The following is a 27161-nucleotide window of genomic DNA, read 5'->3' as shown; positions in this document are numbered from 1 at the left end:
CCTTGATTCTCTCTCAGAGTTTGAATCTAGCGTCACACGGAATTATATCACGCAAGGCAACATTAAGAATATATTCATCACACACGCGAGTCCTCAACTGATACCATGGACGAGTACTTCTCTTTATCCTTTGTCTCATACACAGATTTAGACTCACACAGTACTCACCACGTGTAAGTACTCGTCTCTAATTTCAAGTCCTGCACACGCCATTTCTTAAGTATTTCAGCTTATGGTACACACGCTATTTCTTAAATATTTCAACTTATTGTACACACGCTAGTAATTCAGCTTAACTTAAGCACACGCAAGTATTTCAACTTATTGCTACACGTGGTTTCATTGTGACCGTTGGTCACTTCCGAAGATTACTACAACCCCATTAATATTACCTGCCTGACATTTAATGCTCCCCACAAAAGTTCCTGAGATAGAGAAATTATTATTTCAAACTAATCTTAAATATTCCACATGCATACCATGTCTCCACTCTTTTGTCATTACGGAGCACAACTAAAACAGGTCTTAACAGCACAAGATCCAGCGGCAGAGTCCTGAAACATGGCCGTATTCAGGTTCTCTCGCACCTCTGTCGAAGTGGGAGAAGCACCTTGCTACCTTATTGGTCAGCCACACTTCAGGCACTCAAAGCTCAGGTAAATTTCATCTCTTTGGACCCACCAAAGGTGGCCAAAGGATCGACTCAAAGATGATCATATATCCACATTCACTATCTGCGGTTAGCAGACGATCATACATTCATTCATTTCACAGATCTCACCAAACTGGATGTAGGGATTTATTTTGTGGGAGTGCACATGTGATCAATTAAATAAATAAATTGTCATTCTTTCCCAAACTGGTATCCGGCTTCGCTGTATTAATTGAAATTGAGTTATTTTACAAAAAAAATGTGTTGTTCTGACAAAAATAATGAAGTATTTCGTACCTATTTTCAATGTCGGGCGGTACTGTACCCTTTCACCAGGAAGGGCTCTCAACAAGGCAAGTGTCCAGGCGTCTCGGAGTGAACCAAAGCGATGTTGTTCGGACATGGAGGAGATACAGAGAGACAGGAACTGTCGATGACATGCCTCACTCAGGCCGCCCAGGCAGCCCAGTCAAGCTCGTCCAACGGATTCTCGATTTAAATCTGGGGAGTTTGGAGGCCAGGGCAGAATGCTTATGTCATCCTGACACTCTTCTAAGCACGCAAGTAGGCCTACACTGCGAGATGTCTGACACGTTGGAATGTCCTGCTGGTAGATGAAATGGTGCCGAGGAGAAACAAACCGCATTTAGCGGTGGACATGGTCCCCAAGGATACATGCATACTTGTGTTCGTTCACTGTGCATCCGAGAATGACGAGATCGCCCAGGGAATACTACGAAAACATTCGCCAGATCATAATGCTCCCTCATCTGGCCTGGCCTGGACAATTAGAACGATTCTTCCAGGATGTTAGCTTTCAGGCGTTTCACACCGTAGACACCAACGGCTATATGTCTGGTGGATCATAAAACACGATTCATGTGAAAAGGCCAACTGTCGCCAGTCAGTGAAAACCCAGTGGCGGTACTGGCGTGCAAATTCCTGCCTTCACGCCTACGAATAGCACTCACAAGGGGAGGCCGCCAATTGTGAAATTCAGATTCGATTCATACTGCGCATAATAAAAGCTCATGGCCAGAGGTGTAATGTGGCAAAGCACCAAGATGCACTTCTCAGCCGTTGTCGAGAAAATCGACAGTTAAAAGAAACCGTTGCCGTGAAATACTCTCTACGATTCACAATTTCCTACAGCGTCGTGGTGTAGCGGTAAGCGCTCGGGTTCATAATCCGAAGGTCGCCGGATCGAATCTCGGGCCATGCAACTTTTTTTTAGTATTTGTTTTTTGTAATATATATATATATATATATATATATATATATATATATATATATATATATATATAATTCCCGGCAATCAGTTGCAACAATTATGCATATAATAAGTTGTTGAGAGTCGTTTGTCGTGGAAAAACTGGCGACTTCGAACATCATTATGTTTTCCGCAAACAAAGTTGTATTTCACAAATGTTATTAATTGTCGTCATAATGTCAACCACGTATAGTTAACAGAAGACGTAGAAACGATATTCCGAAACGAATACGTATAGCGTAAGTCAAACGTTCGAATTAGAATAGAGACCCCACGAACACAAATTTGCTGTGGCAGGTATGAAATATAAACTCCATTACTCGCTCGTTACACTTGAAGGACAGATGTTGAATGGGCCGAAACGAGCCGCCGCATAACAGCGTAGTTGCCTGCTAACTTCGAAAGAAGGTAGATGCGGTCCCTAGCGCAACTTATAACATCGTAGGAAATCAGTGCGGACGGGAGAGCTTTGGTACACCCCGTTAAAAAAACGGAAAAATGGAGGCGGTACAATTGGGGAGCGATCCGCCTTCACCAAGATGCATAAGCAATTCATTTATATATATATATATATATATATATATATATATATATATATATATATACTTGAATTTCAAAAAACTAATAATAAAAAAAAGTCGCATGGCGCGGGTTTCGATCCGGTGACCTTCGGATTATGAAGCCGAGCGCTTACCGCTGCGCCACGACGCTGTAGAAACTTATCAATCGTAGAGAGTATTTCACGCTAACGGTTTCTTTTAACTGTCGATTTTCTCGACAACGGCTGAGAGGTGCATCTTGGTGCTTTGCCACATTACACCTCTGGCCATGAGCTTTTATTATGCGGAGTATGAATCGAATCTGAATTTCACAATTGGCGGCCTCCCCTTGTCAACATGGATGCATGAACCAGGTGTCTGCTGCAGAAGCCCATACGCAGCCTTTGCTGAACGGTCGTTGAGGAGACACTGCTGCAAGCCCCTTACTTCATCTGGGCTCTCAGTTGCTCAACAGCTGCACTTGTATTCACCTGTACACATCTCCGATGCCGTCATTCACTCCTGTCAACTATTGCCCATGGTGCAACACAGGTGGCTCGGCGCTGGTTTAAGATAGCGACGTTTTGCCGTGCACGGTATACTTTAATCACGGCCGCACACGAACAGTTTACATTTTTAGCCGTTTCGGAAATGCTTCCACCCTTGGTCCGAAAGCCAAATATCATGCTCTCTTAGAGATGAGTAAATCCTTTTATTTCTTCACTACGACAATCACTACAGTGATTTCCAAATCACCGACACGTTTCATTTACCCTTCACTGTTAGAAATGCCGTCTGTGAGTGGTTATCGTACTTTGACATCCAACAAAGTCGCAGTCATAAGTACCAGGGTTGGAACATTAATAGTGACAACTATTTATCTACAGCTCGTACAAAATAGATACGTGTTTCAAAGCTTTACTGATCTTCAAAGTAGTCACCAGCATTGTGTAACCCGCTGCCAGCGATGTGGAGATCGTAGGATACTGTTAGTGCTGTTTATTTTTGGAACACAACCTACGACCAGCTTAGAGACAGAAGTGATGACACTTCCTGCAGGACCTGGCCATCATTTTGCAGGACAGTGCTCAAGCACGTACAGTACAAACTGTTAGCGATTTGTTTGACTGATGCGGCTGCTAAGTGCTGTACCACCTACTGCAATCCCCTGACTAAAGCCCTCGTAAGTTCAACTCGATTTCTATACTGAAGGAAACACTTCACGCCATTCGCTTCAGAACTGCTACAAATTCGTAGGGCAACTGTCAACACAACTGGCACTGCTAAGAGTATCCTACGACTTCCACATCGCTGGCAACGGGTTATACACAATGCTGGGCACTATTTTGAAGGTCGGTAACACTTTGAAACACGTATCTATTTTGTACGAGCTGTACATAAATACACTCCTGGAAACTGAAATAAGAACACCGTGAATTCATTGTCCCAGGAAGGGGAAACTTTATTGACACATTCCTGGGGTCAGATACATCACATGATCACACTGACAGAACCACAGGCACATAGACACAGGCAACAGAGCATGCACAATGTCGGCACTAGTACAGTGTATATCCACCTTTCGCAGCAATGCAGGCTGCTATTCTCCCATGGAGACGATCGTAGAGATGCTGGATGTAGTCCTGTGGAACGGCTTGCCATGCCATTTCCACCTGGCGCCTCAGTTGGACCAGCGTTCGTGCTGGACGTGCAGACCGCGTGAGACGACGCTTCATCCAGTCCCAAACATGCTCAATGGGGGACAGATCCGGAGATCTTGCTGGCCAGGGTAGTTGACTTACACCTTCTAGAGCACCTTGGGTGGCACTGGATACATGCGGACGTGCATTGTCCTGTTGGAACAGCAAGTTCCCTTGCCGGTCTAGGAATGGTAGAACGATGGGTTCGATGACGGTTTGGATGTACCGTGCACTATTCAGTGTCCCCTCGACGATCACCAGTGGTGTACGGCCAGTGTAGGAGATCGCTCCCCACACCATGATGCCGGGTGTTGGCCCTGTGTGCCTCGGTCGTATGCAGTCCTGATAGTGGCGCTCACCTGCACGGCGCCAAACACGCATACGACCATCATTGGCACCAAGGCAGAAGCGACTCTCATCGCTGAAGACGACACGTCTCCATTCGTCCCTCCATTCACGCCTGTCGCGACACCACTGGAGGCGGGCTGCACGATGCTGGGGCGTGAGCGGAAGACGGCCTAACGGTGTGCGGGACCGTAGCCCAGCTTCATGGAGACGGTTGCGAATGGTCCTCGCCGATACCCCAGGAGCAACAGTGTCCCTAATTTGCTGGGAAGTGGCGGTGCGGTCCCCTACGGCACTGCGTAGGATCCTACGGTCTTGGCGTGCATCCGTGCGTCGCTGCGGTCCGGTCCCAGGTCGACGGGCACGTGCACCCTCCGCCGACCACTGGCGACAACATCGATGTACTGTGGAGACCTCACGCCCCACGTGTTGAGCAATTCGGCGGTACGTCCACCCGGCCTCCCGCATGCCCACTATACGCCCTCGCTCAAAGTCCGTCAACTGCACATACGGTTCACGTCCACGCTGTCGCGGCATGCTACCAGTGTTAAAGACTGCGATGGAGCTCCGTATGCCACGGCAAACTGGCTGACACTGACGGCGGCGGTGCACAAGTGCTGCGCAGCTAGCGCCATTCGACGGCCAACACCGCGGTTCCTGGTGTGTCCGCTGTGCCGTGCGTGTGATCATTGCTTGTACAGCCCTCTCGCAGTGTCCGGAGCAAGTATGGTGGGTCTGACACACCGGTGTCAATGTGTTCTTTTTTCCATTTCCAGGAGTGTAGCTGCCACTATTAAAGTTCCAACCCTCGTATTGGAAACACCGTATTGCTAGAGCCTCCCGTCGGGTCGGCCGTTTCCCGGGTGCAAGTCTTTCCAATTGACGCCACTTCGGTGACTTGCGTGTCGATGTAGATGAAATGATAATGATAAGGACAACACAACACTCAGTCCCTGAGCGGAGAAAATCTCCGACCCAGCCGGGAATCGAACCTGAGCCGCTAGCTATGACATTCCGTCGCGCTGACCAATCAGCTACCAGGGGCGGACACCCTCGTATTAATGTGACTGGACCGTGTATATAAAAGTCAGATATTTAGGAGGTTTTCGTTCATCCGCGTGACGAGCTTGTGTAGCGATTAAACAAAGGAAGTGCACATGAGGCAACGCTTATAACAGTATACGATATTTCAGTTAGCAGGAATAATTAGTGCAAATCAATGCATTACACGCGTGTTCGCAGCTAAAGTCGTTTTTGCGTTAATGTACTTAGAAACTCAGAAAATTCGTACCTTTCAGTGATTGCTGGGTAATATGTTTCACTGTTCAAACTGTGGTGTCACCGCCAGACACCACACTTGCTAGGTGGTAGCTTAAATCGGCCGCGGTCCATTAGTACATGTCGGACCCGCGTGTCGCCACTGTCAGGATCGCAGACCGAGCGCCACCACAAGGCAGGTCTCGAGAGACGTACGAGCACTCGCCCCAGTTGTACGACGACATTGCTAGCGACTACACTGATGGAAGCCTTTCTCTCATTTGCCGAGAGACAGTTAGAATAGCCTTCAGCTAAGTCCATGGCTACGACCTAGCAAGGCGCCATTAGTTACTTCATGAATCTAAAGAGTCTCACTTGTATCATCAAGAATGCTGTATACCAAAGGACGATATAAAAGTTAAGTGTTCTAGTAGCTACGTTCTTTTCTTTATCACATTCATCACGTATCCTGTTCCAGACTTAACGCCAGACGGCGTGAGTTGACACGTGCCCTTTCGGCTACTTCACTGTGGACTGGCTGCCTTAACAGTCCACTACACAAACTGTATTGCATGAGGCTATAAATCGTTAGAAGAGTTTTTGGTTCTTCAAACCATTTGTGCCATTCGCATTATTTCGCACTTTGCTCCACAGTTTTAATTTGTTTTCTTGATGATAGCGCACCGCTGAGGAAATCCGCTGGGTCCACATTACCAACAGTGGAAATTCATAGTCACTAAAGAATCATATGAAATAACAAAATTATTTCATCTCACAGTTCTCTGTGACGTTTCAATGTTCAGGAGCTTAGAACTTTCGACATTTTGGTGTGGTAGTGTACTTTCGTCCACGTGTTGTTGCACTGCATACAGTATATAGAGTGTTTGTCACGAATGAGTCAACAAATGCGTGTACGATTGTATAACATTTACGTACACTCATCATGCCAGAGAGTCAATGAGACTCGTAATATTCTGCTTGTGCTCATAAACCATTCAATAACAAAATCTTTTTCTCTATGGTGTATAAGAGATAGGATGTTTGAGATAATACAAGTGCGGTGTCGGTTCTGTATGCGTTGTTCGAAATAATGTCACCTGCACGTCGCGAAAATTTACACTAAGGTCAAGCTAAGACTTTTACAGGCTAAATGGTTCATTTTTTAAATATCTAATAAAAACAATCACAATGACGTAAGCTATACTGTTGCACTTCGTATACGTGGGTTCAGGTTCGCAAGAAATGTAAACTGACCCTCTCCTCACTGTCGGTACAGTTGGAAATTAAATGTCAATTAGTTACGCAGTTTCATTCAGCCAAGCCAGGATCGTATACTTTACCTTTTTCTACTTAGGCCAAGTTCTGGTATTTTAATCAAAGTTTTTGTACTTAAATACTCGCCAGGATAATTTATTCCATATTTTAAGAATTTCTTACGGGTTAGAGTGCGCTGTTGGTTTTTTTATACGGTAATTTAAAAAATCCGCGTAATGGCGAATCAAATGGCGGCCAGCGACAATCCTTTTCGCCTCCGCAGCGGCTGTGCTACATTTCTGGAAAATCTCTAATAATTGGCGAATGTATGTTATTATCTAATAAATGAGTACATTTACGCTCAGCGTTGCTTTACGTTGTATCAAGAATCTTAACCATGATACATTTCCCTGAATACCGACCTATAAGTACAGATAAGAACATTCGCTCTTATAACAAATGAAACGAAAGTAGTTCGGTGCGACATAGGAGCAACGAGATCAAGACCAAACGAGCAATAAAGATCAGTAGATCGAGACTGTAATTGTGACTTGCTATTTATAGATTATATACAATGACAACGATTCTTATATGTCTGTTTGCATCTAAAGCTTTTAGCTTGTCTTTCACGTAATTAATATCTGGCATAAGTACACAAAACATCTTTAGATCAGAGTTCGTTAATTTTTATACCTTTGTTGATTTTTAATGTTACTTTTTCTATACATTATGAACGATTGCAACCCAGGGGCCGCACATCTCTCATATACAAGTTATGCTACGGTAAATTAACAGCGGGAACCAGCCTTGTTTTGTTTCGTACGTGTTTTTAATGATCCTTTATATCTTGTCATTGAAGTATGAGTAGATCACATGCGTAGGTTCATGACAATACTTGAGCTCTAATTTGCGATTGCACAATCCCATCACGATTTCAATTTTGCGTTTAAATGCATTCGATCTCGGTATAGTAAGGTTGCTGTATGCATATTGATGATCTTACAGAAGTATTATTAGAGACTCATTTTCGGAAGCTATAAGGATCTAGAAAGCCGCGCGGTTTCCTTTGGAGGCCAGCGAGCAAACTCACATCCTCAACAGCTTTCACTATTAGTCCTCCTTTTTTAATACATACTAGAACGTAATTTAGAAGAGATTGAAATTCAAATGCAGCCACAGTGCGTCGCCGTCTTATTTATTCATGATAGTGTGTTATGCCTGACGACCAGTTTCTTTATAATGTAACTTAAACAAGAAGTTCCCTCCCAATATTTTACAGCTAGGTTTCACATTGTCTCACTCTACTATCATTACCTCCATCCACTAATAAAAGTAGAGCAGGTGGCCTACACTGTGGCGCTCGATTTACGACCAGCGAATTATAACTTGGCATTTTGGCGTTTCGCGTCTCAGCACCAGGCACTGGAAACACTGTTTATACCTACGTTAGGACTTGAATCGTCTGTGCAGTATCTCTACTGCACCTATACTCCTATTCTATAGTTGCTCAGTGACAGAATGTACACATGCCTATTACAACTTAAGTGTTGGCGTCTTGGAATTACCTTCCTCCAAACGTTCCTTCAGTAGCCGAGTCCAATAGAAGTGTCTCTACCATAGGACTCTGCAGCCGCCTCAATTTTCAGCGACAATCTTACAACAGACAGGCTCGGTGAGAACGATATCATTTATCTCCACGATTAGCTTATTGACTCTTTAACAATGGATGTCCCAAACCTTAAAGAACTAAATGATGCACCTCTTAAACTGAGTAATTTGAGTGTGTTTTTTACGCCAGATTTCTTTTTAATTGTCTGCTATTTGCTTTCCTCTCTTTTACCAAATCTTTCCCGTCGCAGTAGCAACTAGATCCAGCGGCCTCAACTGCTTATTTTACGTAGGCTGTATCACAAATAACAGCGAAAACCAAGAGAGGTGAATCTGTACCGTAATAGGAGTAAAAACGTTCCATTAAACGTAGACCCACTAACGAGCCAATATGAAAGGTAAATGTGAACTTGTGGCTAGAACGGGTAATAACTCACAAGCTGCTAGTACTTTTATTAGTCACTGTCTAAACTTAGCAGCAAATGTGGGATAATATGGTTCATTTGAAGAAGCAAGACAATATATTAAAAATGTCATTCCACGAAACTTAAAGCAAAAAGAAATAGCACCAACAACCGTCACCGAAATTAATTGTTTATAAAAAAAGAAGCAGTTCCTTTGGTGTTGATAGAATTGTAGACAAAATTCTGAAATTCTGTTCCAGCTTAATAAATAATGTCCTTAGTGATGTATCCAATGCATCACTGGCACAGGGAATTTTTTCAGACAGGCTAAAATATGCAGTTATTAAACCACTTCATAAAAAAGGTTACAAGACAGACTGAAATAATTATCGTGCAATTTCCTTAGTGTCATCGTTTTTCAAAACACTCGAAAAATTAAAGTACTCAAGAGTAGTCGGACACTTAAATGGAAGCGATTTACTTAGGATACCAGTTTGAATTGCAGAAGGGTTGCTCGATGACCAAATCTATTTACACATTCAGTCATCAAGTAATACAAAGCTGTAAATAATAATACGTCGCCAGGTGTTATTTTTGGTGATGTTTCCAAGCAGTCTGGTTGTTTAGATCATATTACTCACTTAAAAACTCAAGTTTTCTGGAATTGATGGTTTCACGCAAAACTGATTTCAGTCATTCGCAACACGCAGAACATAAAAGGCTATGCTGAATAATTCAGACAGTGTCCAAAAGGTACAAAACTATAGTGACCGGGAGGAAACAATCACAAAAGGAGTGCCACAGGATTCAATTTTGCACTACTGCTACCTACATCATTCTGAATCTGCATTTCTTGATTTCCCTCTACAGTTTTATCCCCCCTCGCTTCCCCTCAGTACTAAATTGGAGATCCCTTTACGTCTCATAATGCGTCCTACCAACCGGTCTCCTCTTCTAGCCAAGTTATACCATAAATTTCTTTTCTCCCCAGTTCTCTTCAGTACTTCCTCATTAGTTACGTAATCTACCCATGTAATCTCCAGCATCCTCATGTAGCAAAACATTTCAAAGGCTTCTATTCTCTTCTTGTCTAAACAGGTTACCGTCCACGTTTCACTTCTGTACATGGCTACACGCCATACAAATACCTTAAGAAAAGACTTCCTGACTGTTAGATCTATACTCGATGTTAACAAATTTCTCTTCTTCAGATGTGCTTTTGTTACAATTGCCAGTCTACATCTTTTACCCATACTATTTCGTCCATCATCAGTTTTCTGGTACCCTCTCTTTTCCTAGTCTAACTCCCTCAGCAGCACCTGATTCAATTCGAGTACGTTGCATTATCCTCGTTCGGCTTTTGCTGATGTTCATCTTATACCCTCCTTGCAAAACACTGTCATCCCGTTCAATTGCTCTTCCAAGGCCTTTGCTGTCTCTTTTAGAATTATAGTGTCATCGGCAAACCTCAAAGCTTTTATTTCTTCTCCCTGGTTTTTAATTCCTACTCTAAATTTTTCTTTTGTTTCCTTTACTGCTTTATCAATATACAGATTGAGAAAGTTCGGGGATAGGCTACAACTCTGTCTCACTCCCTTCTCAACCATTGCTTCCCGCTCATGGCCCTCGACTCTTACAACCGGCATCTGGTTTCTGTACAGTTGTAAATAGGTTCTAGGCGCTTCAGTCTGGAACCGCTCGACCGCTACGGTCGCAGGTTCAAATCCTGCCTCGGGCATGGATGTGTGTGATGTCCGTAGGTTAGTTAGGTTTAAGAAGTTCTAAGTCCTAGGGGACTGATGACCTCAAATGTTAAGTCCCGTAGTGGTCAGAGTCATTTGAACCATTTTTTTTTTCAGTTTGATCCAAAAGATTTTTGACATCCTGTATAAGAGGGCGATCAAAAAGTTTACTTTCGAAAGCCGTACAGTCCAGAGTCGGTATGCCAATCAGGCAAAATCGCCTTGAGCACTGAGACAATCATTCCACCGTCCCAGCAGGTGTTAGATATCGGTTTGGTAAAACGTCAGGTCCTATGGACTAAAGATGTCCGTAACTGCCTGCCGCACATCCTTGTTCGACAAGAATCGTCGACCCTTCAAGCCCTTTTTGAAGTGATCGAAGGCGTAGTAATCGCATGGGGAGAGATCAGATCTATACGGCGGGAGCTAAAGTGACTCCCATCTGAACTGGCGTAACTTCTGCGCTACGACATTACTGATAATGGAACGTGCATTAATATCAAGCAGCAACACCTCTTGTCGGAGTTTCGGCCTTAATTGCACGCCGTTGTTGCTCCACCGTTGCGCAGCACCGTTCGCCAGTGACGGAGACACCAGGTTCCTTGAAATCAGTAGATGAAACTGGCCGCTCAGATAGACCGGCGTCTGGTGTCAAATCACGGCCAGCACGGAACTTGGTACACCATTCCACTTTTGTATCCCGCTGGGAAGGCGGCGCGTGGGTCTGCTCCTGTGATACGCAAATTAGGCCGAATGAAGGAAGCGAGTAGGATCAGGAGAGGTAAAGCACTTCGGTACTGCGTGTAATGTTAAAAATGTTTACTCTTGGCAAAAACAAGTCAGTTAATGGTTACATGATTTTGCGGTGATGAGCACGTAGGTGCGAAGCCGTATTCTCGTCTTAAGTACCGGGTGATCAAAAAGTCAGTACAAATTTGAAAACTGAATAAATCACGGAATAATGTAGATAGAGAGGTACAAATTGACACACATGCTTGGAATGCCATGGGGTTTTATTAGAACCAAAAAAAAATACAAAAGTTCAAAAAATGTCCGACAGATGGCGGTTCATCTGGTCAGAATAGCAATAATAAGCATAACAAAATAAGACAAAGCAAAGATGAAGTTCTTTACAGGAAATGCTCAATATGTTCGCCATCGTTCGTCAACAGTAGCTGTAGCCGAGGAATAATGTTGTGAACAGCACTGTAAAGCATGCCCGGCGTTATGGTGAGGCATTGGCGTCGGATGTTGTCTTCCAGCATCCCTAGAGATGTCGGTCGATCACGATACACTGGCGACTTCAGGTAACCCCAAAGCCAATAATCGCACGGACTGAGGTCTGGGGACCTGGGAGGCCAAGCATGACGGAAGTGGTGGCTGAGCACACGATCATCACCAAACGACGCGCGCAAGAAATCTTTCACGCGTCTAGCAATATGGGGTGGTTCTAATAAAACCCCATGTCATTCCAAGCATGTGTGTCAATTTTTACCTCTCTATCTACATTATTCCGTGGTTCATTACGTTTTCAAATTTATACTGACTTTTTGATCACCCGGTAGTACAGTCTCAATAGCAAGCCAACACACTCTCAAGTTGAAGCGATGTATCCAGGCCGTCTGCTGTTGCTCAACTGGACAGAAAGCAGAGCAGCGCTGGTTGAGCTCCACAGCGTCGGCTAGAGGGCGCTGTGGTCGGCGTAGTTCGTCCGCTCTCCCGCTCTCTTAGTGCCAATCTACGAGAGTGCAGCTACAGTGTGGAATCAGAACTATGGATACCACATCCACAACTGTGGTTCCTCCCTACCGGCACGCTAGGTTTCAGCACTTGAAGGCTCCTGTGTGTTGAACAGGAATGTAGTCCCCAAGAGGCTATGTTACTGGCTTCCATGTTCAAGTTCAATGCTGTCAACACCCTATGATACGGTGTCGTCAGAAGGCAGTCATTTTCTCCATTGGTAGATGGTAGACAGTGAGCAGCAGGAGGATCATCAGATGAACACTATCATCTCAAGTATATCTTTGCTTTGTTCATAGACTGTGCTGAACATCTAGGACATAGATTCACTACAGTATTGTAATCATAGAGTCGAATGCTATTATTGTGAATGTGATCGATCTCAATGACCAATACATGATGAGAGTTGGAACACTGGATAATTTAAAGGGGACTACCATGAGGCTGTGATGTGAGGCTTGATTTGTAATGCCCACATGTGTTCTTCCTATTCTAAACAGGCTGTTAACTGCTGTGTCAGTTCCTTGTCATGTGCTCTTGTGTAAAAAATAGTGTTTCTTGCACCATGTCTTACAAGTTAACAAATAGGCTTGTCTCACTTGCTTTGGTTTTCTGTAACAGTCGTCTTTCTGCTGAATGTGTATTCGCACTCGGCAGATGGTGTCGTAATGTGTGAAGGGCCTGATCCACTTGACATACTGGCTCCTAATTTCCTACCCCTTACTATTATGTGTCATAACAGTATCATGGCAGTCACAATCACTTTCCCCAATGCAGGTTGGGGCATTTGGAAAAGCGAGACTCAACCCACATTTTACCACTGCTTGCTTTCTCGTTTCGTCGTCATTCACGCAACTCTCCTCCATGATGGTTAGGTGCCTCAAAAAGTCACCTGAAGTGGTCTCATTCAGCTGCAACATGTCTGCTGCTGCCTCATTTCGAAAGGATTTGTGAGTGAATGTGAGCAGTAGCAGAACCCAGTGAGCGTCGTGCTTTGTCATGTTAAAAATATCGTTGAAGTTGTTGAAAATGCATTCACTATACGCGCTTTGTAATACGGCAGTCTCTGAGCACCATGGTCCCCTTTCTTTAGCGTTTGACGGTCCCTGACTGAGAGGTGGTCTGTCTCTTCGTTCGCCATCATTCAGCCTTCTTTCATCACACTGGAGGCACTTGTGTCATACGAATTTTTGACAAAAAATATTGCACAATACTCCGCAAACGGGATATGACATTTTGATTTGGGTTTTTATATGTCTGCTACAGCACCGTGACACTGGCGTTTCACTGTGTACTTGCAGTGTAAACACACAGGGTATTTGTTTTAACTTGAGAGAACTAAATATCTCGAAAACGATGCATCGTACGAAAAAAATGTTCCATGTGAAAAGTTAATATTAGGAAAAGGGACAACCACCTGTGCTACAACGGACATCTCCCAACCATCCCTCCTGCGTGGGTGGGAGTCAGCTTTATATCTTCAAATGGGAACCATGCATTTTTATTGCATATTCGGATCTTTCCCCAAAAATGACGTACGGTTTACTCAAAACATTGTTTTCCATTCGTGGTACATGGTGTTGTAATAAAATAAATACAGGGTGTTTATACATGAATATCGGGGTTTTAACGCTTTATAATATTTATTATGTTAACCTTACAGTCGTAAATGATATGTCAAATGAAAGAGCAACTCAAACAGTTTTACCAAGAACCTTATAAATGTTCAATGTGAGCACCATTTGTCACACGGCACACATCAAGTCTATAGCCGAGTTCTTCCCAAACGTTGATAAGTGTGTCTTCAGTGATTGTAGCAACAGCTGCTTCAATCCGGTTTCTTATTTCAGGGCCGGCCGGAGTGGCCGTGCGGTTCTGAGCGATACAGTCTGGAGCCGAGCGACCGCTACGGTCGCAGGTTCGAATCCTGCCTCGGGCATGGATGTGTGTGATGTCCTTAGGTTAGTTAGGTTTAATTAGTTCTAAGTTCTAGGCGACTGATGACCTCAGAAGTTAAGTCGCATAGTGCTCAGAGCCATTTTTTTCTTATTTCAGGGAGGTCTGCTGGTAGCGGAGGCACGTACACACGATCCTTGATTAAGACCCAAAGGAAAAAATCGCATGGCGTTAAGTCGGGTGAACGTGGAGACCATGCAAAGCAAGCCGTGCCATTGGCCCCCTTGCAGCCTATCTAGCGCTTAGGTGCAGTGAAGTTCAACCAACCGTGTACTTCGTTATGCCAGTGAACATTTATAAGATTCTTGGTAAAACTGTTTGAGTTGCTCTTTCATTTGACATATCACTTATGACTGTAAGATTAATGTAATAGATATTATAAAGCGTTAAAACCCCAATATTCATTTACAAACACCCTGTATTAAGTGTGCCGTCTTTCTATTAAGAACCAACTCATTTGATTCTACAAGTCATGTACGATGTTAATCTTTACCTTTGTGTTGTAACGCTTGATACAGATGTTTGAAGTTTCTTTAGTATTGAAATTGTAATTCTACAGTACAAAAATTGAAATTTATAGCAAATAAGCTGTTAATATATTCTCTGTTCCCTACGGGATTGATTGTGGTGAGTTCCCAAACTATTGGAACGGTTGATTTCGGCGACGGCCGTCGAACAACGCCATCAGGGTGACTGATTTCGGTGTATGTTTCCATTTTAATGTACCCTCTCCTTCCTACTTGCAGTCTTTTGTGAAAATTTGAGAGAAGGGAAGCTTACAATAATCTTTCTAGTTTACTTACTTTGTCATGTTGAGTTACCTCCAGTTCTTCTTGTCTAGGGATCTGATTCTTGAAGCTGAAAGTCTCACATTTTTAGGTACTCACTGTTGGATTGGCTCTGAGCACTATGGGACTTAACAGCTATGGTCATCAGTCCCCTAGAACTTAGAACTACTTAAACCTAACTAACCTAAGGACATCACACAACACCCAGCCATCACGAGGCAGAGAAAATCCCTGACCCCGCCGGGAATCGAACCCGGGAACCCGGGCGTGGGAAGCGAGAACGCTACCGCACACTGTTGGATTGATCTATATAAATGTGAAGATTGTTGTTGCAGAATGTTTGATTTTACGTAAATCTATTTTTCACATTTTAGTATATCATACAGTCTTTTGATTTTTCACATTAACAAAGCCGAAATTGCGTTGTTGACACAAAATACAAGACTACGTCCGATCACATCAGAGGCATGCTTATGACTATCACAGTCTGCGGAAATAACGATATTCCAAAAGGTTTAACAATTTTTCTTAACAAAGTAATTTCTACTAGTTTCTGTTACATTATTGATTTCGATTATTATTTCATAAATGAATCCAGAAACAAACGTAGTAACCGGTACAGTATTGCGTGATTAATAATAGAAATTTTAAGTGTGCCAGTTGTTCGTAATTTCAAACGATTCTAAAACAAAATAATTTTAATTGTAGATACAGAACTAGTACTTATTGATCATAACATCGAGACTAAAATATTTTATAAAATAATTCGTTTTCATAAATTTTAGCTTGAAATATAACATACTGTGTAAAAAATTATATGAAAGTTTTCAGAAAAGCAACTGAGATATTACTGACCAGTCCAAAATTCGAAGAATTATACCGTTATCGATAACTACTGTTGAGGAAAAGTAACGCTAGAGGAAGATGCCCCGTTACACCATCAAAACGCCGTAACCCTCGCACTGGCCGCTTTGCGGCTACCGGCGGAATACAAACCGCAGACATTGTATTAAGGTTCAAAATGGTTCAAATGGCTCTAAGCACTATGGGGCTTAACATCTGAGGTCATCAGTCCCCTAGACTTAGAACTACTTAAACCTAACTAACCTAAGGACATCACACTTGCCGGCCGCTGGTGGCCGAGCGGTTCTGGCGCTACAGTCTGGAACCGCGCGACCGCTACGGTCGCAGGTTCGAATCCTGCCTCGGGCATGGATGTGTGTGTTGTCCTTAGGTTAGTTAGGTTTAAGTAGTTCTAAGTTCTAGGGGACTTATGACCTCAGCAGTTGAGTCCCATAGTGCTCAGAGCCATTTGAACCATTTTTGACATCACACACATCCGTGCCCGAGGCAGGATTCGAACCTGCGACCGTGGCAGCAGCGCGGTTCCAGACTGAAGCGCCTAGAACCGGTCGGCCACAACGGTCAGCTATTGTATTAAGGTAAATTATCCATAGAGTGATAGTGACAGGCGCACCTGCTATGAATACTCACCGAAATCACGCGCCTCAGTGATCTATGGCAAATGGACTTACCAAAATAAAGCATCCCGACAGGAACAGAAAACTATTACGTACGTCCATGTCGTAGTTGCTGGATCACGCCAATTTTAGTTTCCAACCATACTGGAGTGTACAACCAAATGTTCAACACTTAAGTAAATTTGAAACATAAATATCAATCGTTAGAACATAAAGCGGTACATTTACATCGTAAATGAATTGTGTACTGGAATGCATTGGTTCTTAATTGCAAAAACAGGAGGATTTGATATTTGTCAATTACAGCGCTATCTACCACAAACGGAAAGCAATGGTTTTGTAAAGCATATGTATTTTTTGCCGTAGAATCCAAATATGTAATAAAATGGGGAGTTAACATTTGAAAATATAAAGTTGGTTTAGCAGGTAGCCAGCTGTAGTACAGACGGATGTCCCCTTTACTAATATTAACTTTTCACATTCAACACTTTTTTCGTACGATGATTCGTTTCCGAGATATTTAGCTGTCTCAAGTTAAGAATTAACACCCCATGTACCTGCTACAAAACAAAATATTAATTACATAATTTTAACTTTTTAGAGTTGAAACTTTACGATTAGCCGTCGTGTTAAAGACAGTCTATTAACACAGATGAATCGTGGCACAGACGACATACAGACAATGGTAATCTGACCCGATTTATGGTGACAACTTTCTTACTGGTGCAACAAACCCTGTGCGAATCCTTTAAAAATTGGCGAAACAGAACCATGTTTCTAAGTTGACGGTTGTGTAACCTGTGGTGATTTTTCAGTTTATTTGTTTAATTAGCCGGCCGAAGTGGCCGTGCGGTTAAAGGCGCTGCAGTCTGGAACCGCAAGACCACTACGGTCGCAGGTTCGAATCCTGCCTCGTGCATGGATGTTTGTGATGTCCTTAGGTTAGTTAGGTTTAACTAGTTCTAAGTTCTAGGGGACTAATGACCTCAGCAGTTGAGTCCCATAGTGCTCAGAGCCATTTGAACCATTTTGTTTAATTAGTTGTGACCCTTTCCGGAGACTGTCCGTTACGAAATGATTTCTCAGCAGGACTTGACGTATAATTTCTCTGAAACGTTTCGGCGTGTAGAAAGTTTCTCACGCTCAGTTCACAATGCATGCATATCGGAGTTTTATCTTAGCAGCCCGTACAAAATGCATCTCAAGTGAAGGAAATGTAAACAGGCCGCCACAGGTGCCCACTGTGTGTAGCCTACACGTCCTAATGCTTTCTCGCTGTAATACAGCCGTGCCAGTTGCAGACTTAAAAGAGCAAAACATCCGTCATGGTTACAGGGCTTCTACCTGAAAAATTTCCGGAAAATAAGAAATAAAACGAAAATAACCTGAGCAAGGACCTGTCAGCGGCAGAGCGCAGCCTCCCTTTCGTTATGTTTTTAAAAACAACTGTGTTTTGAATTACAAAACTTTCCAAGAGAGAAAAGTAAAGAATATAACTGGTGAAAAAATTCAGTCCAGTTTCGTCATTGAGCTCTCGCTTCAGTCTACAAATTCTTACTGTTTGTCATAAGTTTCTTGTGTCTCTCGAATTCTCTTCTTCGACTCTCAGTATCCAATCGATCTCTTCCAGTCTATGTCCAGCGTCTTCCTCCTACCTTTCTATCTCTCCTTCTTTCTTCCTCCCAGTCTATTTCCTTCACCATACAGACCCCTGACAGTATTTCCCCTCTCGATGCTTCACCCTGTCAGTATTTTGCTCATCTTTCCTACTTTCTATCCCTCTCTTCTCTCGCTCTCTCTTGCTCTCTCTCTATCCGTCCTCACCCCTCTCTCTTTCTGTCCCTCTATCTCTTTATTTCTCTCCTTCATACATCACTCCCCCACCTCACACACACATGCACAGGCTGTGTTACCTTCTTTACCTTGACATTTTTCCCGTCTATTTGTACATCTCTGCTACTTCACGCTGTCAGTTTTTGCTCACTTTCTCTCCTTCTCTTCTCTCTTTCCCAGTCTGTTCTTGTCTTGGTATTTTTGATCTCTCTCTCCGTCTCTCTGTCTCCCCCTCCCCTCTCTCTCTGTCTCTCACTCCCTCTCACTATATCTCCCTCTTCACCCTGTCAGTTTTCTCCTTCTACTTCTCTCTCTACATTTCTTGTTCTGCAAGAGTGGCAACAAGTGACCGGTTGTTCGATGTAAAGGTCTCTATCGGTGTTTCAGTCGCCGGTGTTCTGCTACTGCAAGAGCGGCGAGACCGGACAGGTGGCGTCCGCCACGTGCCTGGTGTTCTCGACGCCTCCAGACGATGAGGCGGCGTGGTCAGCGTTCCAGTCGCAGCCCGGAATCCGCACGCTCAGTCTCAACGTCCGCGGTGACGGAAAGCTCACCAGGATGCCAACCAGGTGAGCCATCACCAGCTCCCCACGGTCCCCTACTTTCACTGCACTGGCCCAACACAGGTCCCACCAATACACTGCTTGAATCCGGTCAGGACCCACATAACTAAAAGGTAAGCTTTGAAACAAATGCTCAGTTTCCGAAGGGCGTTCAATAAGTAATGCAGCGCATTTTTTTCTCGGCCCATTTCGGCTGGAAAAAATGTGGAATTTTTTGTGAATCATAATGGAATAATCTCGGTTTGGACCGAATAGTTTCACAAAATTCCGCTCTGTGGTGACATTACTCGAACCTTAAAAATGGCATTCCAAGCAGAGATGTGCCATTGAGTTTCTTTTGGGGGAAAACCGAGGCATCGCAGATATTCATAGTCACTTGCGGAATGCATACCTTGTGGTGAACAAAAGCACGTTGAATCGGGCGAGGTGTCTGTCGTCATCTCCACAAGGCCGCGCATACCTGTCCGGTCACCCCAGTGGCGACAGGCCGAGCACTGCCGTGACTCTTGCAATGTCGGAACGTGCGGACACTCTCATTCGAGGTGATCCACAGATCACAATTACAAACCGCACTGTCCAACTGGACGTCTCTGTTGGTAACGCTGACGCACTCGTTCACCAGTTGGGGTACTCAAAGTTGCGTGCCCGCATGGTTCCTCGCTGGCTAACAGAAGTCCATAAAGAGCAATGGTGGACCATTTTTGCGTAATTTCTTGCACGGTACGAGGCTGATCGTGACAATTACTTCTCTAACATCGTCACATGCGATGAGACATATGATTATCATTTCGAACCGCAAACAAAAAGCGGCAATCCATGGAGTGGCGCCAAACCACTTCTCCTCCAAAGAAAAAGTTCAAGGCCGTGCCCTCAGTCGTTAAAGTCATAGTGACTATCTTCTGGGACTCTGAAGGCGTTATTCTGTTTGATGTCCTCCCTCATTATGTAAGCGCAAGGAAAACTCAAGAAACGACTTTTGCGTGTTTATCGCTACAAAAGTGCATACGAACGTCTCCTTCTACAAGACCTCACCAAGGCCACACACAAGATTGCGCGCCCAAGTGGAGCTCACAAAAATTCAATGGACTGTTCTCTCTCATCCACCCTACACAACGGATCTCGCACCTGCCGACCTTCATCTGTTTGGTACAATGAAGGATGATCTCCCCACAGCAAGCAAAACGCGGGTTATGGAGACGTTATAGATGCAGCGAAACGTTTGCTCCGACGTCGACCAGTAGAATGGTATCATGCGGGTACACAGCCCTACCCAACAAAAAGGTGGCGTAAGACCGTGACATTGAACGGAGATTCCATTGAAAAATTATATTTTGAGCCAAAGGAGTGAGGAATAATATTGCACATTGGAATCCTGTACAAAACCAACCTGTTTCTTCTTTTTTTATATAAAGAAAGGTGCTTTACTTATTGAGCGCCACTTGTAGCTAGATCGTCTCCATGAATATACGAGGGTTATTCGTAAAGTAAGGAACGATCAGTCGCAAAATGCAAAATACAGTGAAAATCTGATGAAGCTTTGCACAGATGCGTTGAGCACTGTGTCTAGTACGTCCGTCCATCGCATCACGTCGCTCTTTGCAGGTCTGAACTCACAGTGAGAACGTAAAAATGGCTAGAAATTAGCGTCTCCCACCAAGTATGAGGACCTGGCGGAAGATTTCGCCTGAAGCTATGCAATCCACATGACATAACTGTCATGCGGTTCGTTTCACACGACAATTCTCGGCCGCACTCTGCAGGGGCAGTGAAGATGCTCCTGCAGCGTTTTCGATGGGAAGTGTTTGATCACCCACAATACAGTCCGTAATTGCCTACCCCTGAGGTTCATCTCTGCTCAAATGAACCGCTGGCTAAGAATATTTCGACACAGGCAACGAGCTGCAGTCCAGAGTAGAAAATTGTCGAATAGCACTGGCGGCTGCCTTCTATAATGAGGGAATAGAAATGTTGATACAACGCTACGACAGATGTCTGACCAGTGGCTGTGTAGGGAAGAAGCTAGAAGGTGTAGCTAACCGTTGCAAATAAAACAGTTTTGTTTTTCACTGTGGTTTCGGTTTCACGACCTATCGTTTCTTACTTTCTGAATATCGCTCGTAGCTACCAACTGCCAGGTTTCATTTCTGAGGGTTTATAGAGTGTATCCCTCTACCCCATAACTATACTGGACTCTTTGTTTACCAGCGACAACCTTTTTGTTAGAATTATTATTTTCTTAACATAAGTGTAATTAAGTGCATATCAAATTAACCTCAGAGTTTCCTGAAAAAAAGTGATTCACAGATTGTTTATGAGCTGTTTCACAGTGGGACCACTGCTAAACCAAAGAGTTCACCTTTAGTGGTACTCTCCACATCACGTATTACTTCTCATGCATTTTCCAGTACAACACATCTGACGCATCCATTTTGGTACGAGGGACACTTCTTGTGGTATACAATGCACACCTTTTTGGTGTTCATACTATTGGCGTAAATGCTGCATGATTTACGTGTTTAGTCTGTAAAGAATTTGGTTTCTGACAGAAAATGCGTAGAACGTGGTCACGCAAAAAGATTTCCGGCGTTTGGAGAAGTTGCTGTGTGAGTTGTGGTCGGAGGATAGCTCGATAACGGTGTACCTGACACTTTCAGTAGGCGCAATGGCTTGGGTAGATGAGTATCATGCGTCTGTCGCGGAGAATTATATTCCTGATTAAGGTTGTTAGATTACTACTCAGCGAGAATTTCACATCGGTACGAATTTGGCAGACATGATTCTGTTACTTTTCGATTTTCCGTACCAAACTTTAGAACGTCACGTTCTACAGTGGAAACGTCCGTCCAGAAGTCCCCAAAACATTCAGCACTGAAACATTCATCTGCTCCATAATTTTCTGCTAGGAGTGTAAGAAGAATCCTGCACAAAAAAGTTCACATACAGCCACATAGAATGATGGTTACCCAAGAATAGAGAGAGAAATAGAGTTTGGAACTGGCAGAACTATGTGCGAAGAAATTCTTCAAAACATTTGCCCTGGTTCTGTTATGATTTCTTCTTGTGAGGCCCACTTCCACCTGTCAGATACTCTAAATAAATAAAACGTCTGCAACTGGGCAACAGAAAACCCTCACGAGTTTCACCCACGACCGCTTCACAGCCGTCGTGCGACAATTTGGTGCGACTTTGCTGAATTTCGTGTTGGTTTCCGTATTTTTTCGAATAAGAAGTTGTAAGGGTAATTCATATCTCTACTGTCACATGATAGAGACCTTCTTCCAATCTAAGTTAAACCAGTCTGTTGGCGACCATGAAGAGGGAGAAGCCTGGTTCCCACAAAACGAAACCACAGCTCACACCTCTCCATATTCTCTAGAAATTTTGAGAGTAATTGTTCCTAGACATCTTCTCTGTTCAGGAAAGACTTCGTCAGTGTGTCAACAATGGAGGACGTAATTTACCGAACACAATTTTTAAAACCAACTATACAATGACAGCGACTCTAAAGCCTTTGAGACTCATTCTACCTTCGACATCTATTTCGCATACCACTATGCTGGCATTGACTACATCCACATCGAGAAAATGCCACATTATGCAGTGGAACCATTTGACCTTTCATGGAAATGTGAACAGTCTATGCAACTAAATGAAAGGCAGTTTGTTTTTGGCCACAAGCGTTTCGCATCTTTTCCTAACGAAGCATCTTCAGTGGCCTGTGATACATGTTTATTTCCATAATAATAATTAATGTATTATGTAATAGTTACAACTTGATATTATGTTACTCTTTTCATCCTGTTTTTCAGATTGGAAACAACTTTTTTAGCGCTAAGATCGTGATATTAAATTATCTTTTTGTGTTACTTACGATTTCCAGTGTTGTTATTCCATATTAGTCTATTTGTGTGAACCTGAAGATTTTTTCCTTTGGTCCTCATGCTCCATCTGGTCGATTTCTTTTGTTTTCTCATGGACATTTATTAAAGCACATCACTTGTACCTTTCATTGTTCGATCTGTATGTGAGTGTTTACAGAGTGTACTGTTGCCAAATGTCGACGTGTGTTTATCTTCTGTCTTTTGTATATTGATTTGGTCATTAATTACCTTGTTTTTCATTGCCAGGGCCCTCTGTATATGAAAGGTTTCTTGTAATGTCACGAGTTTTTTATGCCATTACATGAAAACTTTGACATACAAAAATGAAACAGAAAGTAATTAATGACCATATAAATGTAAGCACTAGCTCCCTGATCGTTTTAGCCACAAAAACAATAGCAAAGAGAAATCTGAAACATAACGAGAGTTTATAATTTCTCTATCTCAAATCAAAACGTAAAATGTCAAACCAAAGACACAGCACAAACAAAATACGGAATATAAACACACAGCGACAGTTGCCAACACAAAGCTCTGTAATCACACACATACACATGAAAAAATGGAAGGTGCAAGTGATATGTTATAATAAAAGTGGGTGAGGAGCTTCGGAAATCTGCCAGCTGGAGCATGAGGACCGAATGAACACGTCCTCAGGACCACACATATGGACTGACACTGGAAATCATAACTAACACCAAACGATAATTTAATAATTTAACATATGCTTGTGTCACAAAAGTTGTTTCGAGTCTGAAAAACAAGATAATAAATGTAACATAATAACAAATTGTAACTGCTACATAATACATTTATTATTACAAGCCGCAGAAGGTGATTCGAAAATAAAAGATGTGAAATGCTTATGGCCAAATACAAGCAGCCTTTCATTTAATTGCATAGACAGAACACACTTCCATGAAATCTGAAGCAACTAAGGAACGAAGGAAAACAAAATAATGACAGTTTGACTTTTATTGTCACTGGCGGAGAATACTGACTGAATGAATTCGCGACTGAGGGTAGGAGATGACTCGAACCATACACTAGTTACAGACTTAAACATTACATGATTAACTTCTTAAGTAAGAAAGCCGGTTATTTGTAACGACTTGGGGTGCATAAAACACTAATTTAAAGACGCTTCAAAACTTGTTATCAACAAAAACTGAAGTTCATTATCACGAGCAAGAAATAATTCACTGACACTGGAGCACAAACGAAACAAGAGCTGCAGCGGTGATCCCAGAGCCAGAAAACGTGCTCCGGTGCTCCAGTGCTGGAGATGTCCGGTAGAGGTCAGCAACTACCAGTAAACGTGCTCGTAGAATCGGTAGTCGAACAACAAAACGTGGTTTCGCGCAGATACCAATAGCAATCGAAGGACCTCAAAATTCAAATGGCTCGGAGCACTATGGGACTTAACATCTGAGGTCATCAGTCCCCTAGAACTTAGAACTACTTAAACCTAACTAACCTAAGGACATCACAGACATCCATGCCCGAGGCAGGATTCGAACCTGCGACCGTAGCGGTCGCGCGGTTCCAGACTGAAGCGCCTAGAACCGTTCGGCCACACCGGCCGGCCTCGAAGGACCTCAAAACGTTTGTATAGGTAATACGTTGATGGAATTGGAGTGTTGCACGATGAATACCTTTGCCTAACTGCACGAAACTGGTACGTGCATACTTCATTGTCTGTGACTTACGTTGATTAAAATTTAATCCTCACACGAAACTACTTTCACTACAGAAAGAAAAAAAAGAAAAAAAAAACATCTCGTACGGATGAAGTGTGTTGGGAGTACCTGATGGCTACTGGCAGCGTCTAACGTTGCTCCAACCAGGTGTAGATCGCAACACGAGTTTCACAGAATTAGTCCACATGCCCTTTATCGTCATGTTTCAATCTTAGAGAAAGCTCGAAAGACGGGAGTACCGTAGCAGCAGGTGGCACAGGCGGTTGGTTCTAATATAGCGACTTCAGAATGGGACGCAGGACAGTTGTGTGTCGAGAGCGGTGGACACGGCTCCTTGCGAAAGGCCTAGACCACGAGAAGATCGAAGGACTGCTTGGCTATCTCCCACAAATACACTCCTGGAAATTGAAATAAGAACACCGTGAATTCATTGTCCCAGGAAGGGGAAACTTTATTGACACATTCGTGGGGTCAGATACATCACATGATCACACTCACAGAACCACAGGCACATAGACACAGGCAACAGAGCATGCACAATGTCGGCACTAGTACAGTGTATATCCACCTTTCGCAGCAATGCAGGCTGCTATTCTCCCATGGAGACGATCGTAGAGATGCTGGATGTAGTCCTGTGGAACGGCTTGCCATGCCATTTCCACGTGGCGCCTCACTTGGACCAGCGTTCGTGCTGGACGTGCAGACCGCGTGAGACGACGCTTCATCCAGTCCCAAACATGCTCAATGGGGGACAGATCCGGAGATCTTGCTGGCCAGGGTAGTTGACTTACACCTTCTAGAGCACGTTGGGTGGCACGGGATACATGCGGACGTGCATTGTCCTGTTGGAACAGCAAGTTCCCTTGCCGGTCTAGGAATGGTAGAACGATGGGTTCGATGACGGTTTGGATGTACCGTGCACTATTCAGTGTCCCCTCGACGATCACCAGTGGTGTACGGCCAGTGTAGGAGATCGCTTCCCACACCATGATGCCGGGTGTTGGCCCTGTGTGCCTCGGTCGTATGCAGTCCTGATTGTGGCGCTCACCTGCACGGCGCCAAACACGCATACGACCATCATTGGCACCAAGGCAGAAGCGACTCTCATCGCTGAAGACGACACGTCTCCATTCGTCCCTCCATTCACGCCTGTCGCGACACCACTGGAGGCGGGCTGCACGATGTTGGGGCGTGAGCGGAAGACGGCCTAACGGTGTGCGGGACCGTAGCCCAGCTTCATGGAGACGGTTGCGAATGGTCCTCGCCGATACCCCAGGAGCAACAGTGTCCCTAATTTGCTGGGAAGTGGCGGTGCGGTCCCCTACGGCACTGCGTAGGATCCTACGGTCTTGGCGTGCATCCGTGCGTCGCTGCGGTCCGGTCCCAGGTCGACGGGCACGTGCACCTTCCGCCGACCACTGGCGACAACATCGATGTACTGTGGAGACCTCACGCCCCACGTGTTGAGCAATTCGGCGGTACGTCCACCCGGCCTCCCGCATGCCCACTATACGCCCTCGCTCAAAGTCCGTCAACTGCACATACGGTTCACGTCCACGCTGTCGCGGCATGCTACCAGTGTTAAAGACTGCGATGGAGCTCCGTATGCCACGGCAAACTGGCTGACACTGACGGCGGCGGTGCACAAATGCTGCGCAGCTAGCGCCATTCGACGGACAACACCGCGGTTCCTGGTGTGTCCGCTGTGCCGTGCGTGTGATCATTGCTTGTACAGCCCTCTCGCAGTGTCCGGAGCAAGTATGGTGGGTCTGACACACCGGTGTCAATGTGTTCTTTTTTCCATTTCCAGGAGTGTAGGAGGATGACAACAGCTGAAACCCGTACGGATCTAACATGCAGTGACATCGCGGATCGACAGAGGCATGTTTCTGGAAACTAAGAGCAGATATTCACTTAGATCAAAATTTAGAAATTATGAAAAGGAGACCCAGTTTTAACAGAATCATCTGGAACATCCACTGTGCAAAGAAGGAGAGTACTGTAGTACTGCGGAATAATGAGGTGCGTTCGAAGTTCTCTAGCGCTGTGGAGACTGCTGTAATTAATTCTTCAAAGAGCGATTCAGTAAAAGAGGAGTCGCCGTCTCTAAAGAGGACAATCGTAGAAGTTAGGTAGACAAAGGCAGGTACAAGGAAGGTAACAACCAAAATGCCTTGCGTAATAATGAAAATATTAAAATTCACATGCGAAAGAAGGGTCTACAAAGCTTTTATGGGAAAGCAACAAACAGAGCAATATAATTTTGAAATAAAATCGCTGAGTACGACTACCTTGGCTTCGGCTGTATGGGGTAATCATACTAACTACTAGTGACATACGAAAATTTGTCCTAGGACAATTTCCCGCTTGTCGCGAGCGACCACCTCAGCCACTTTCAGGGAGGAAGACACTATGACCCATAGAAGTGTAGGTCGGCCCAGCAAGCAT

At 44.0% G+C, this 27161-nt stretch overlaps 1 protein-coding gene across 2 annotated transcripts in view; it reads left to right on the top strand.

Annotated features, from left to right (window-relative positions):
• Positions 1 to 27161, top strand: part of LOC126210221 (connectin-like) — an 802365-nt gene that overhangs the window by 718092 nt on the left and 57112 nt on the right. For both annotated transcript variants that reach the window (XM_049939403.1, XM_049939402.1), the window contains one exon: positions 18957 to 19138. In XM_049939403.1, coding sequence (XP_049795360.1) covers positions 18957 to 19138 — 182 coding nt within the window. The remainder of the gene's footprint in view (positions 1 to 18956; positions 19139 to 27161) is intronic.

This window comes from Schistocerca nitens, chromosome 10 (genome assembly GCF_023898315.1).
Source record: "Schistocerca nitens isolate TAMUIC-IGC-003100 chromosome 10, iqSchNite1.1, whole genome shotgun sequence".
In the NCBI taxonomy this organism is placed as follows: Eukaryota; Metazoa; Arthropoda; class Insecta; order Orthoptera; family Acrididae; genus Schistocerca; species Schistocerca nitens.
This window is presented reverse-complemented; position numbering and strand designations above follow the sequence as displayed.